General features: G+C 41.8%; 1 protein-coding gene across 4 annotated transcripts in view; it reads right to left on the bottom strand.

The window, feature by feature from the left end:
- Window positions 1-1170: 1170 nt before the first annotated feature.
- BEND4 (BEN domain containing 4) overlaps window positions 1171-13171 on the bottom strand; it is a 38891-nt gene continuing 26890 nt past the window's right edge. For 2 of the 4 annotated variants that reach the window (XM_040484831.1, XM_040484842.1), the window contains 2 exons: window positions 11221-11461; window positions 1171-7769 (listed from right to left, as the gene is read on the bottom strand). In XM_040484831.1, the coding sequence (XP_040340765.1) occupies window positions 7552-7769; window positions 11221-11461 (459 nt within the window). In that variant the 3' untranslated portion in view covers window positions 1171-7551. The remainder of the gene's footprint in view (window positions 7770-11220; window positions 11462-13171) is intronic. The other 2 variants (XM_040484850.1, XM_040484857.1) reach the window with 2 other exon arrangements.

The following is a 13171-nucleotide window of genomic DNA, read 5'->3' as shown; positions in this document are numbered from 1 at the left end:
AGAGAGAGAGGGAGACACAGAATCGGAAACAGGCTCCAGGCTCCGAGCCATCAGCCCAGAGCCCGACGCGGGGCTCGAACTCACAGAGTGCGAGATCGTGACCTGGCTGAAGTCGGACGCTCAACCGACTGCGCCACCCAGGCGCCCCTGATTACATATTTTTAATGTTTATTTTGCAGAAAGAGAGGGAGACCGAACGCGAGTGGGGGAGGGGCAGAGAGGGAGACAAGAGATTCTGAGGCAGGCTCCAAGCCCTGAGCTGTCAACACAGACCCCGACGTGGTGAACTCACGAACCATGAGACCATAACCTGAGCTGAAGTTGGACACTTAATTGAGCCACCCAGGTGCCCCTTGATTACATATTTTTAAGCTCGTTACTTAATAATCCTCTTTTAATGCTTTAGAATAATGAAATAATTTAAATTCCATTTTAATTGGTATTCCAATTCAAACCCAAATTATTTGGATCAAATTACTGCTTCATCCAAAACAACTGGTTGAAATGTTGCATCTTATGGTGAAAAAAATCACATCTTTATGTTTCCCCTAAAATGAAACAAGTGTTTTTAGCTTTTACTTAGTCTGATTTATGAAATAACATTTATTCAAATTTATTATTCTATAATGGTTGATATGCCTGATGTATATTTTATGCAATAACTAAAAGTGGGAAGCCACAACCATGCCACCCTATTTAGCCATAACTATTTTGTTTTTGTATTCAGATCACTGTTCAAAAACCATAGACAATCAACATTGTTCATTTTTAAAGGTCATGAGTAACAGCTGTAGGATTTTCTCCTCCTTGGTAGAATGGCTCTGTTGAGTAGGAAACAAGTGTGCTTGAAGTATGAATGTACAAAATAGCAGGCATAAGTCCTCCTGGATTCCATGCCTCTCTTAGATCGTCATTAGTTGTCTCTTTCATTCACTAGATTGCATGACTTTTCTGAATGATTTTTGGTCCATTCTCTGACATAAGTTGAGTATCTTGTATTTGGGTATTAAGTATGTAATATTTTCTTGGCATTCCAAGACAGGCAGAAAAGCCTTAGCTTCAGGGGGCATAATGTTCTTTTCAAAAACAAACAAACAAATAAACAAACAAAAACCACCACCACCCAGAAAACGTTCTTCAATGAATTGGGAGAAAGATGCAAAAGGCAAGTTGAAACACTTAACAGAGACTTGACATTTATTGTGCAATTTTATCTCCAACAGAACATGTGGCATTCTAGAGGTATATGAGGTCATAAAATCAATACTCCAATTAGAACACCTGAAATAATTGGCTCTAGTAACAAATGTTTCTTATAATTAAAAATATTGAATGTTTAAAAAACTCTTATAACATTTTAAGTTCCTAAAAGAAATGTGCCTAACACTTAAAAAACAACTTACTTTTCTATATAAATTGTTCACAAAAAATTCTTGCTAGTCTATATTACACTATGCATTTATAGTTTTATTAACATATCCCTAGTGGGTATTAATTCTACACAGTACAATCCAATAGAAATTATTCATAGAGAATCAACAAGACTCCAACAATAAAAATATTAGGATCAATGGATTTGTCACAGTTTCTCCACAAGTGTTCATCATAGAAAATAGAGTAAAGGCAAGTTGGCCCCAGTGTTAGGCTGCTACATGAAGTTCCAGAGAGGAGAGACACAGGGGCAGTGCTTACACTGGGCAAGGGCAGGCTGGACCAGTGACCTCAACAGTTTCAGGACCCATCACACGGTCTGGCATGCCCTGTTCCCAAGAAACACAAGCCAGGCCTTGGCAGGCTCTTGAACTTAAACACAGCCAAAGAGATGTTAAAGCCATAACTACAGGAAAGAATCGACAGATTACTGTATTTTCCTACAAAATCTTCACAACAGTTCTCACAGTGAAATCGTAAATTAAATCCCTCTCTTCCAAACCAGACTCATCAATCTAAGGCTACAAATACAACAAATGTGAAAAGTGAATGAAACATTAGCTCACTGATGCCCAGTGTCATTTCTAACATTTAGGAGTTCCCAAAGAGTATCACTTCACTGAGTTCAAATTTTTGCTTTTATATCCCTGCATTTTTGTACAGGAAATCTACAAAGCAGATGTGAACAAAGTAGCAATTTTAATTTATTCACTACTTAAAATTTTTTTCTAGTCTTTAACATGGAATCTTATGTAAGTCATGTCTTATGCAGAAACCTGGGCAGTTACCAGAGGATATATGGTTTATAAGTTCCTATTTAAGCATCAATGTATTTTAAAGGTGGTTTTTAAGAACACAAATATCATCTTTCCCTTGATGCCATAAATTAAACAAAATCCATCCCAAAGTGTTGATGGGATCTGAGAACTTTACTTTGACTACTGGAGAAAACTGAAGTAGTCACCCTGCTTATTACTAAGCCCAAAGTGATCCTCTTATTAGCTGAGTACCTTGAACAGTGTCCTTATCAATACACTGGGATAATAACAGGAACTTACAGCCTCAGAGGATGGTCAGGAGGGTTAAAAGGAGAGAATGCATTAAAGTGCTTAGTGAGTACCTGGCGCACAAGAACTCAATGAGTATCAGTTGTAGTTACTGCTGTTGTTGTTAGTGGTTTGGGATGAGCCTAAATAGTTTTCCAACGTGGCCAAGACCCACGTGGCCATTTATACTGTGGCAATTATTCTGAAAGTGAACAGGTTTTTTAATGAGTCTTCTCAGATAGATTTTCATTACAATTTGGGGAATTGTGATTCATACACACCTAGACCTTGTATCAGCCAACTATGGATGATCACGAGGAAAATCAATGTGGCCATTTTACCACAAAGATTTGGTAATTTAGTGGTTCAACAGCCAAACTAACCAAGCTGGTCATTAGGCGACCTGGACAGAGTCCAGTCCTCTCAATGCTTCTTGCAACTGAATACACTGTAGAGGGTAAAAGTGGTCTCTAATGCATAGATATTATCAGTTATGGTTTTGAATTTTACACACCAAGAGGCACGTACTGACGGGTCGTTACTTTTGCACTTCACACTGGTGTCAATCCTTCACTCTCTAAAAAAACAACCTAAATAGAAGACCCAATGCCATTGGCTGCCAATGCAAGTAACTTTGCAGAGGGCCATCAGCTGGGTAACATTTTCCTATTATTCCAAGAAATTATTCCAAGTTATTCCAAGGGAAGAGATCTTCATTCAGTCGTTATATGACTGAAAGAAGCCATCACTGTGTTTACAATAATATACCATAGCGATACATACCGCTGTTTAGACACATTTACATTAGAGTTCTGACTCAAGCGTTCTAGTTGACATGTTTTGCCAGGCAGCTACGGCAAGTGTCGCCACATTAAACATACACCAGCAAGACTGGCACCATATGTGCAAAATCATTCTCTATTATATTTCTAGAAATTGGTATGTAAGAGCTGTCAAAAATTACAGATCTGCACTGTCAAACGACATAGCACTGAATGAGAAAAGTTACGTTTAAGTATTTCCTAAAAATAAAGTTACCCAAGAATGGGATTTTAACAAATGACTGAAATCTAAGAAAAAATGAAGGAGGTAGTGAATGGGTATTGGGTTTAGATTCTAGAGCACGGGTTTGACAGAATCCAAATGAGAGCAAATGTATGTTTGCTTTTCTGAAAATAGTGCCTGTTTCATCTCGCAGGACGCTCCCTCCATTTTCTGAGAGCAACAGAAGGGAGGACAAGACATTAAAGGTGGCAGGAAAATGGAGAAATCCAAGTTTGGATTATCGTCTAGACTCTGGATATTACAGGAATAGCTACTGGACTTTAAAAACCATTCTATCCACATCTGACACGTGGGGTAGTCAGACCAAATAATACATCGTGACACTTTATACCCCTATAATCCTGATAAATCTTTTAGTCAATGTATTTATAACTGATGAAGAGCCAAGAAAGATCCAGAATATAAATTCACTTACTTGCTCTACAGCTGTGAAACAGTTACCAAAGGAAAGGGCAGCAATTTTTTGCGGACATTGTCATTACCCTCCTACATTCCTGGTGAAACCTTACACAAATGGTGACAGTAACCTAAACCCTGAGGTGGAAACGGGGGGTGTAACAGAGAGATGCCCAGGGTCAAGGGCTGGATGTAATATTTTCAAGTAAAAAGTACAAACTTTAATCTTTACAGATTTCCTTCAAAGCATTTAGCATGGGGGTTAAACCATGAGATTGTGAACAGCGCATCTCGAAGACACTGTGAGAAACGTGCCTCTAGTTAAAGTGCTCACACAAAGTTCCCCTCCATGGGTTCCGGGCCTACATCCTCTGATGGGGATCACTGAGGTTATCCTGAGCCCAGCAGAACTGCATCTGGGGCTCCAGGTCAGTTTGAAAAGTAGGCATATAATCTTTGTCACAGGATTTTAATTTGGGAAAACACAAGACACATTAAGACACTGTCACTGTTGAGGACTCCTCTGATAGCTGGGATTAGGGGCTACAGCTAGTACTGATAAAAATGCCAAGTTTAGTCTTTCCTGTCAGGCCAGCCTTGTGACCTCCTTCTGTCATCAAGGAAGTGGAGCATAGCTGCATCCTGAGCTGTTTTCACTGAATCCATTTTACACCAACAACAGAATGACCCAAGGAGGGTTCCAAAAGCTGACAGGAGACTAAGTTTCTATCCATGAAAGCAATCGGTCCAATTGCCAGACATGTAGAAAATCCAACTCAAGAAAATAAGCAACATCTTAAGGACTTCAAAGAGATCAATAGAAAGACAGAGCAGTGAGTTCTTGGTGGTGAGCTTTTAAAATCTGGCTCCATAGAGGCCACATTGGTCTTACAAAAATAAGTGAACATCGTTTGCAAGCCCTGATTTACAAATCGGGTGACCATGCAGGCAACCACCATGAAGCAGGTTAACATAGCAGCCTTAAAGCTCAAATGGTGGCATGGACCAGACTTGAAGGAGAGGACATGGCAGAATATCCAAGCAGATGCTGTGCCACAGCCCAAGTGACCATCAGCATCTGGCTAAAGGAACACAGCTAGTGGGTGAAGGATGTAGTGGGACACCTGATTCGGGGCACATACTCTTAGGTACCAGGCCCGGGAGAAGCATTACAACTGGCTGTGTGATGTGAGTAAGCCACTCATCTTTCTGGGACTTGGTTTCCCCATGCACGTAAGAGATGGCCAACATGTAGTTCCAATACTTTGGAATCCGTGAAGTACTGGAAAACAGCTGATAGACAAATAATCCACCTGGGATGGTGGGAAGGGAGGGAGACCAGGTGTGCCTGTGGAGCAAAGGCTGTGAGCAACCATGTAGCTTGGGAGCAGAGCTACCCAGTAGCCTTCTCGGGTGATGATAATTACAGCCAAACAGAAAGTTCCCGTCACGCTTTCTCACAGCAGTGGTGCGAGTCCTTCATCTTTAAACACGTCAACATGCAAGGCTACAGAGAGTGAGGGCAGAGAGGCTCTCCTCATCACCCACACTCAAGACCAGCATGACACAGAGCTCCACCATGATGGGCAGATGTGAAGACATGCCGAATTCTGAAGCTTGCAAGAAAATGTACGAGTTGGAGTTTTTTTTAAAGCAGTAGTCAAATATTATTGCTAAAGGAAAAAAAGGACATTGAACTCAGCACTAAGGGTAACTGAAACCTAATACAAAAAAGCAAAGGTAAGTTGGAAATACAGATAATAATTTTCTTCTGGCCAAGATTTCCTCTCACCAAAGAATCTTGTAAGGCGTGGACTTCTCAGACCTCTAAAAACTTTTCAAAAAGTCTCTTTCTTCTGTGGATGGCCAAAGAACAGTCGTTCCCTGGTTCCCAACCAACATCACATTTGCCCTTATCATTTCTTTTACTTACAAATGTTAGCTAACTTGTCCAAATTGGGATTGAAATATTAGTTCTCCCCACACCACTGAACAGATCTGACAAAGAACCAGCTCTATAAACACTAAAGTTTTTAATGGATGAAACTAAGAATCATAACAAAAGCTAAAGAAGGACCGTTTCCAGGGCCGTGCATATAGCTGGTGCTAAGTACTGAGCATAAAGGGTAACTTACTGTCTCACAGAAAATGGTCACAAAAACCTCCTCTTTATAAATGGATGCTCATAAACTTTCAGTGAATTTCCAACCCATTTTCAAAGCCCTTAGTCATGTTTGTAGAGGACATTGATAACCTGCAGTAACTTCTGCCCATGTAGCCCTATACTCTACAAAGAATGTAACCATCGGATCTGTGTGATGGAGGAAGCCTCTCCTGCCATCCAAATATGAAGCCCTCAGAAAGATTCTAGCACCTCCACAGTATTTATAGGTAAGGAATGCTCTCAAAGACAGTACTAATTTCCCAGAAGGAGCTCAACAAATTAAACAGGGGAACACAAGTGGGAGTGCTTTAGTGTTAACTTAGCCAGAGCTTGTCGCTCAAGGGAACACTGAGTGGGAAGGAGGCACAAAACATTGGGACGAAACATTTTCATCAGTGACAAGTAACAAAAGTTTGGTGCAAACTGTAAAGATCAACTCAGCACAGAGAGACCCTCACATTTCAGAGAAATTACAGACAAGCCTATTGCATAGCTGTCAGAATGGCCTCGAAGCTGTGTGTATACAATTCCAGAACATCTGGTCAATTCAGTGAGTCCCATCAGTCACACCACTTGTTTGCTCTTCAGTGCACCAAACAACTAATTGATTGAAATTCTCATCGCTCAGGCCATCACTCTGGCAATGTGTCAACAGAACCTGAGTTAAGGCCGTGGAAACTGTGGGTCTATGAACCTACAAAACTAAGCATCTGAAGGGGTTTTGGATCCTGGAGGTTTCTTGACTGACATAATAATGAAAGCTTGCTGTTTGTAAACCCCAGAGATCATGTAGTGCCTTTCTAATCAACATGGTAGAATTTTAGGGGGTTAAAATAACTGAAAGAACCCAGCTGATTTCCAGTTAATCACTGTCTGGCAGTGCCTTTTCTCTGGCTTGTTTTTAATATAGGCTTTATCAAGGTAGAAACAGCATACAATGTCACCTAACCTAGGTCTTCGCTGAGAAGTATGAATTCAAGTCTTTGTAAACTATAGACAACTAATTTGAATTAAAGTAAGAGAATGTTTGTTCATTGTCCCTTAAAATAACTCCATGTCTCTACCTCCTCTCATGGGCAGGGACTCTAACTCAATCTTCTGTGAGGACCAGCTCTGCTCAGGAAGCAGCACTTACTTGAAGATTTCAGACAGCTGACCAGGAGTTCACCTATTCTTTTTACCTCCACTGTCTAGCTAGTAATCATTCCAAATCTCGTTTGTTTCTTTCTATAATATCCCGAAAGTCTGTTGCAGGTTCCAGAGACTTCCCAAATAACCCTAAAATGGATTTCTATTTGGGAAGTGTGGCAGTAGGTCAAGAGAGTTAAGGTTAGGGATGTGGAAAGTCTGACAGGAGGACATGCTTTGGACTCTCAGGTGATGATAACAGGACATTGACAACTGGAAATCTTCGGAGGACCAGCTACTACAGTGTAAAGATTTTGTCCACTAATCCCCAGACCCATCCTGGGAATTTTTATTGAAGACCTCATCCTGGGAAGCCTGGTGATCGATCCCTTCATAAAACGAGCCACCGTTGTGCAGGAAAGTCCCTACTGCCCGCCCCTGCCGGGCATGACCCACAGCGTCGCTGAACACTTTGTTTATTTGTTCCTCAGAGGGCATCCACCAGTCGGGGTTGGAGGTACAGTGCATCCTAATGAATTCTGTGGGAATAAACACAACAATAAAGAGAGAGAGAGAAAAACAACTGGTTTTTGCAGAAAATGACAGACAGGCTGCTTAAACATTTACAGAAGCTCTACAAGAAATCTTTATGGGAAATCCGATGTAATGCTATGATGATGTCACTCCTTAGACTCAACTCACTACATGTAAGTTTTCTACTCATGTGCAAAAGTACAAATCCTCCTAAGGAACATCTCCTATCGAAATGAAAGGTAAATGTGATCTGTAAGATGTACGAGATACACCACGCTTGGTAAGAGTTATGAAGTACATTTCAAACCTATGGTGGCATCTGTTCACATTTTTAGAATGTTCACTATTTCCGGAAACACAGCAAATATTGTTGGCACGGTATTCTTTAAGCTGCCACTAATCTGCAGATTAAGTGCAACAGGATTAACAAAATCTCAATGACTGAGAAACTGCCCAAATTGTAGCTCAGAACAGATTTTCACATTCTCAACATGTATCATAGGTTATGCTTATTTCTCTCATTAGAATGTCCATACATGTACTGACAAATTATTTCTTACATCAGATTTCTTCTAAATACTTAATTTCACCAGAAGGCAATCAGCATGCCTAGAAGGGTACATATATAGAAAGTAGCCAAGGCTCCCATAAAATAAACTCGGCTTCCAAATGACCTATTCTTCCTGTTTTCTCAGGGGGTCAGGCCACAGGCATAACTCCTACCTGGCTATTTTAATATGAGCCCTTATAAACTGAAGTGAGCATTTTGGAAAAAGTTCTAAGTCAAACTGTGTTATTTTTTGCATAGCTGATTCTAAGTCCAATGTGACTATTATTTACACAGTTTCCTCTCCAACACCGCTCCCTCTACAAGACAATAGGTCTGGTTGTAGGACTGGATTTGTCTAAAATTACTGCGTGCAATTCTGGCCCTATCTGCCTTTGGGAGATGCTGATGCTTTTCAAGTATTTGGACCTCAAAAATCTCAAGAACTGAACTGTGCCCATCTTAGTATATAGAGTCTAGCTCAGCTGAGAAGCAGGGGCATCACCGAGTTCACTGGCATTCCCTTCAATTTTGTTCCTGGGGTGAGAACCTCGCTCATCTCACCGGAGTCCCAGACTTGGTTACCTTCCTCAAGGGAAATAACAATGTTTATTCAGCAACTCATCCTCCAAAACTGCCAGAATCAGATGGCTTATCCTTGGGTGCAGGCCTGGGAAACACTGAAGGCTAACTCCCCGATCCTCTTCTGTCCCCCTCACACCCCTACTGTATTTAGTAAGTATTCAATAACTGTTGTAGTTTCCCGTCATCTCTGTCCAGACTCTTCACTCCTATCAGTAGGATTTAAAAGCTAAGGAATGAGGACACTGTGACCTTGCAACTCTGAGAATGTGCCCGCTCTATGACACCTCTCAACCTCCACCTTCTCCTTAGTGTCTGTTGCTGACACAGGACTTTCTCTAATATTGTGGTAAAGACTATTAAAAACTAAACGCAGAGTTCACTCTGTTACACAGATAGGAAGCATCTTCACAGGCCCTCTTCCCTCTAAGGTCAGACCACCTTCAGGAAGGGTCAACCTGGAGTTTGGTTCCATTTCAGAAAGCACCCTGTTTTCAAAGTGTCCAATGGTCTGAGGTTTCCTTGGCTGTTCTAATCTTGCTCACAACAGGGATGTCCACCTTGGGAATCACCAGGTCTAAACCTTTATGAAAGGGATGCCATCTGGGTCACAGGAAGGCCTTAGGATTTCAGCCTTTGGGACAAACATATAAACACTCTAATTGGCTGCCCCTGACACAAACAGTCACCACGTTCTGCCTGTGTATTCTCCACCCATGGGCTGGGTGGAAGCCTGTGGCTGTGTCCCAAGGTGAGGCACGAGCTGGAGAATGTAGATTCTGGTCAGCCAACCTGGACTTTGTCAGTGTCACGGTGGGTCAGGAAACATGCTCAGGGCAGCAGCACTGTGCTTTGGGATGCATGTTAATCCCCCAGTTTCACTGACTTGCTGGTTAAAATGTAAACCATTTAGTAAGAATTTCTGGAAAGGGATACAATTGTGAGGCCTCTTGTCCTGACTCCCCTTATAAGCCCCAGGGCAACTTCTTGGAGTACAGTGTTCCCAGGAGCGCCCCAATCTCACAAATGCCTCTGTCACTCTTGGTGAGTAACGCTGTCAGCTCTAATGATGTTGAGAAATAAAGGAAACTCTGGCTTAGTCTGCTAAGACCCTGGAAATTTCCATCACCCACTGAGTAGGTGGAATTTTCAGACTGGCCAACAGGCGGTGCTCTGGCTCACCCATGCCTAGGGGACACTGGGGTTTTCATTCCTGGTGGTTTTCTCAAGGATGGGCCACCTGAACCAGAATCACCTGCAATGCATGCCTCTCTCACTCCTACTCCAGATGTGCTAAATCAGAAGCCTGGGGGCTGGGGGGGAGGCACTGAGGAATTGCAGCTGCTAACAAAATCTACACATGTCTTAGGCACCCTGATGTTGCCGAATACTGTGGGCATCCTGGGAGGGAATGCTGGAGTGTCCTTTCTGAAAACAAGTCCTCATCAGTAATGATGTTTCTTCACTGTCATTTCTTCGCCAGGAAATATTTTGATCCCTGTCTTAAGTAAATTATTAATAAGCTTTTCCAACCAATAAAATTACTAGTGAATTATAAAGGTTAATGTTTGAGCCTTTTGATGTGAATCTGTCATGTGTGATCAGTGTTCCTGGTGGTGCTATAATGTTTCTACTTGTCTAAATCTGTGTTTATTTGCACCTGCTGAATCAACTGTGTAGCTCTTGATTCCTCCTTCTCACCCTCTGCCTGGCCTACCACAGTGTAGATCAGCTGCAAAGTAATCAGTTGTTAATACTGAGGAAATGGTAGCATCTAAGTACTATTTTTAATATAGAAACTTCAAAAATGCTGACAAAATAAAGTTTGATGGGGCCAGGAATACTTTAGGCACCCCAATTTTAAGGGAAATTAATTCCAAATAAATTTAATAAGGAGTTAGGTGCAAGTACTCTTGAGGAGGTAGCTGGCGGGTGGTGGGAGGCACAAGCTGCAAATGGAAATGGGATATATCATTTTACTAATTTTTGGCAAATTCCACGTCCTCCCTTCCTCCGTGCATTTCCCAATGCTCCAGTTTTGCTGGAGGTGGCCTTCTGTGGCAGCAAAGAAACTCTAGATTTAAAGCGTGAAACATGAGGTGCTATGCAATGCTTATGTGCCACTAAGTGAGAACGCCAAGGCTAAAGCAAACGAAGGTGTTTTAAAGAACTTCTCGATACCAAGTAGATGGGCCACATGAAGCCTAGAAAGGTCTCAGCGGAAAAAACCAAAATACAGTAAAGGCTGAACACTTGCACGGGGGAGCCACAGCCAATGCAGTGAAATGAGATCACAGATGGTGACACTGAGCGGAAGGATGCAGTACCTCGGAGGCATGTTACTTTAACTGGATCCAGAGGGCGTCTTTCAGGACCTGTCTCTCCTGACTGCACTGACCTTTTCCTTTTCCCAAGGCCGCATGAGTACTTAAGCTCATCGGTTGTGAAAACAAATCTGATGAGGTATCGAAGGAGCCGTCTCCCATCTTTCTTTGAAGAATTTACCGCCTCGTCCCACTGTTTGCTCGTTATGTAGACAGGATAGTTGTTCAACAGCTGCTTGCTTCCCTGGAAAAGCGAAGTATTTTCTCATTACCTTAACTTAGCCAGCCAGCCAGCCAGCCAAGGCGATCTCCATTTCAAAGGCAAACATGCTTTTTAACCAAGTGGCTCTGCTGACAATGAACCAGGTACTGAAGAGCACAGGTAATTGCTCACACTGAGAACGGGCACTTTTCAAATTACATTTGCATTTTCTATAACAAGAGCCAATGAGGTATAATGAACACCTTTGAAAGAGGAGCTATTTATAACTTGCATTTTAACAGGTAGGTTAAAATGTGTCAAGATCCAATGACAGGGAACAGTATTTAAATATAACCCGTAACTTTCCTTTTCAATCTATTAAAATATGCAAAAATGACTTTGAAGAGTGTGATCAAACAGGTCTCTTCATCCTTTGGTTGGCGGTTAAGTATTTTTAGAAATGATGCTGGTGGTCTATTTTCATAAGGTATTTATTATTTGTGCTTAATTCGCCTAACACCTGATAGCCACTGCATAACAGTGGAAATGACATTAAAAAGTGAATTTAAAAAAGGGAGAATTGTGAAAACTAAAGAAAAAAAAATCAGTAACGCAAACCAGGTTTCCTCAAATTATAGCTTCTGCAAATGCCACTATGTCAACTCAAAATTTTTCTTCCTTTTCATCTTCTTAATTTATGTCTGCTATAAAATTCCCAGGCTCAATAGCTGCAGTGGGACTAATTACAGGAATTTCTGTAACATTTATAAGCCATGTTTAGTCAATTCCACCTACACAACCATTACTTTAGTTCTGGTTGTCCATAAAATTCTACAGTCCAGGACAAATTAATTAACCCATGATCTTAGCTTTAATGTACTCCTTCCCTAGTAATTAAGGTGTACAAAATAAAGAAAAACTCATTCAGTTTTACAACTCTGCAAATTTACTACAGGTTATAAATCTGGCACTGTTTGGGTCTGATAGGGTTTTATTTCAAAAACTGCTGTTAGTTGAGCACTGAGAAGGGCAAATGGCACAGGACCCAGGAGGAAAGGTGCAGACAAGACTGTCCCCTAAAGCTGCATGGAATCACACCCGGGGAAAGTCATCACCACACTGGTCACACTTCCTTGAACTAGAAGGAGTGTGGCTCAGGTTCCTTGTTATAAGGGAGGCAGCTGAGGCACACGGTTTGTACTCTGAATTTAGACCAGCTGCAGTCTGAACTGAATCTTGGTTCCAGGTGTTATTTGTGTTTCTTGAGCAAGTGACTTCAACTGGTTGCACCAAAGTTTCCCTGTTTATAAAATGTGAAGAACTAAATTATCGTGGGTTTAAGACTTGAGTATAGGGGAGCATGAACCAAGACTTGGCTCTGGTGCTGTAAATGATCACAGATGGGCAAGAGCCCAGAGGTTCAGAAAGGGTCCCCTCAGCCCAGGCTGCTCTCTCACAGCCCGGGGTGAGAGACGGAGGGATGATAGGAGTCTGAGGTAGCACAGAGAAGCAAGGAGGAAAGATACAGAATCCAGGAGGGCAGGCAACCATTCCAGTGAGCCAGGGTGTGGGGGACTGAAGAGTCAAGGTGATTCCCAGGTGAAATGGCAGTGTCCTTCACAAAGACAAGGAACAGAGAGAGGGTCACGGCATGGAGAAGGAGATAGATTGCAAGGAAGAGAATTCTCCTGCTTCCCATGCACAGGGAGAAAAGGGTTTACCAGGGTTGTGATTAGTGGAGCTCTCAGGACA

This window comes from Herpailurus yagouaroundi, unplaced genomic scaffold, assembly GCF_014898765.1.
Source record: "Herpailurus yagouaroundi ecotype Mexico unplaced genomic scaffold, PumYag 28, whole genome shotgun sequence".
Taxonomy (NCBI): Eukaryota; Metazoa; Chordata; class Mammalia; order Carnivora; family Felidae; genus Herpailurus; species Herpailurus yagouaroundi.
Note: the sequence above shows the minus strand (reverse complement) of the source record. Positions and strands in the feature narration are given on the sequence as shown.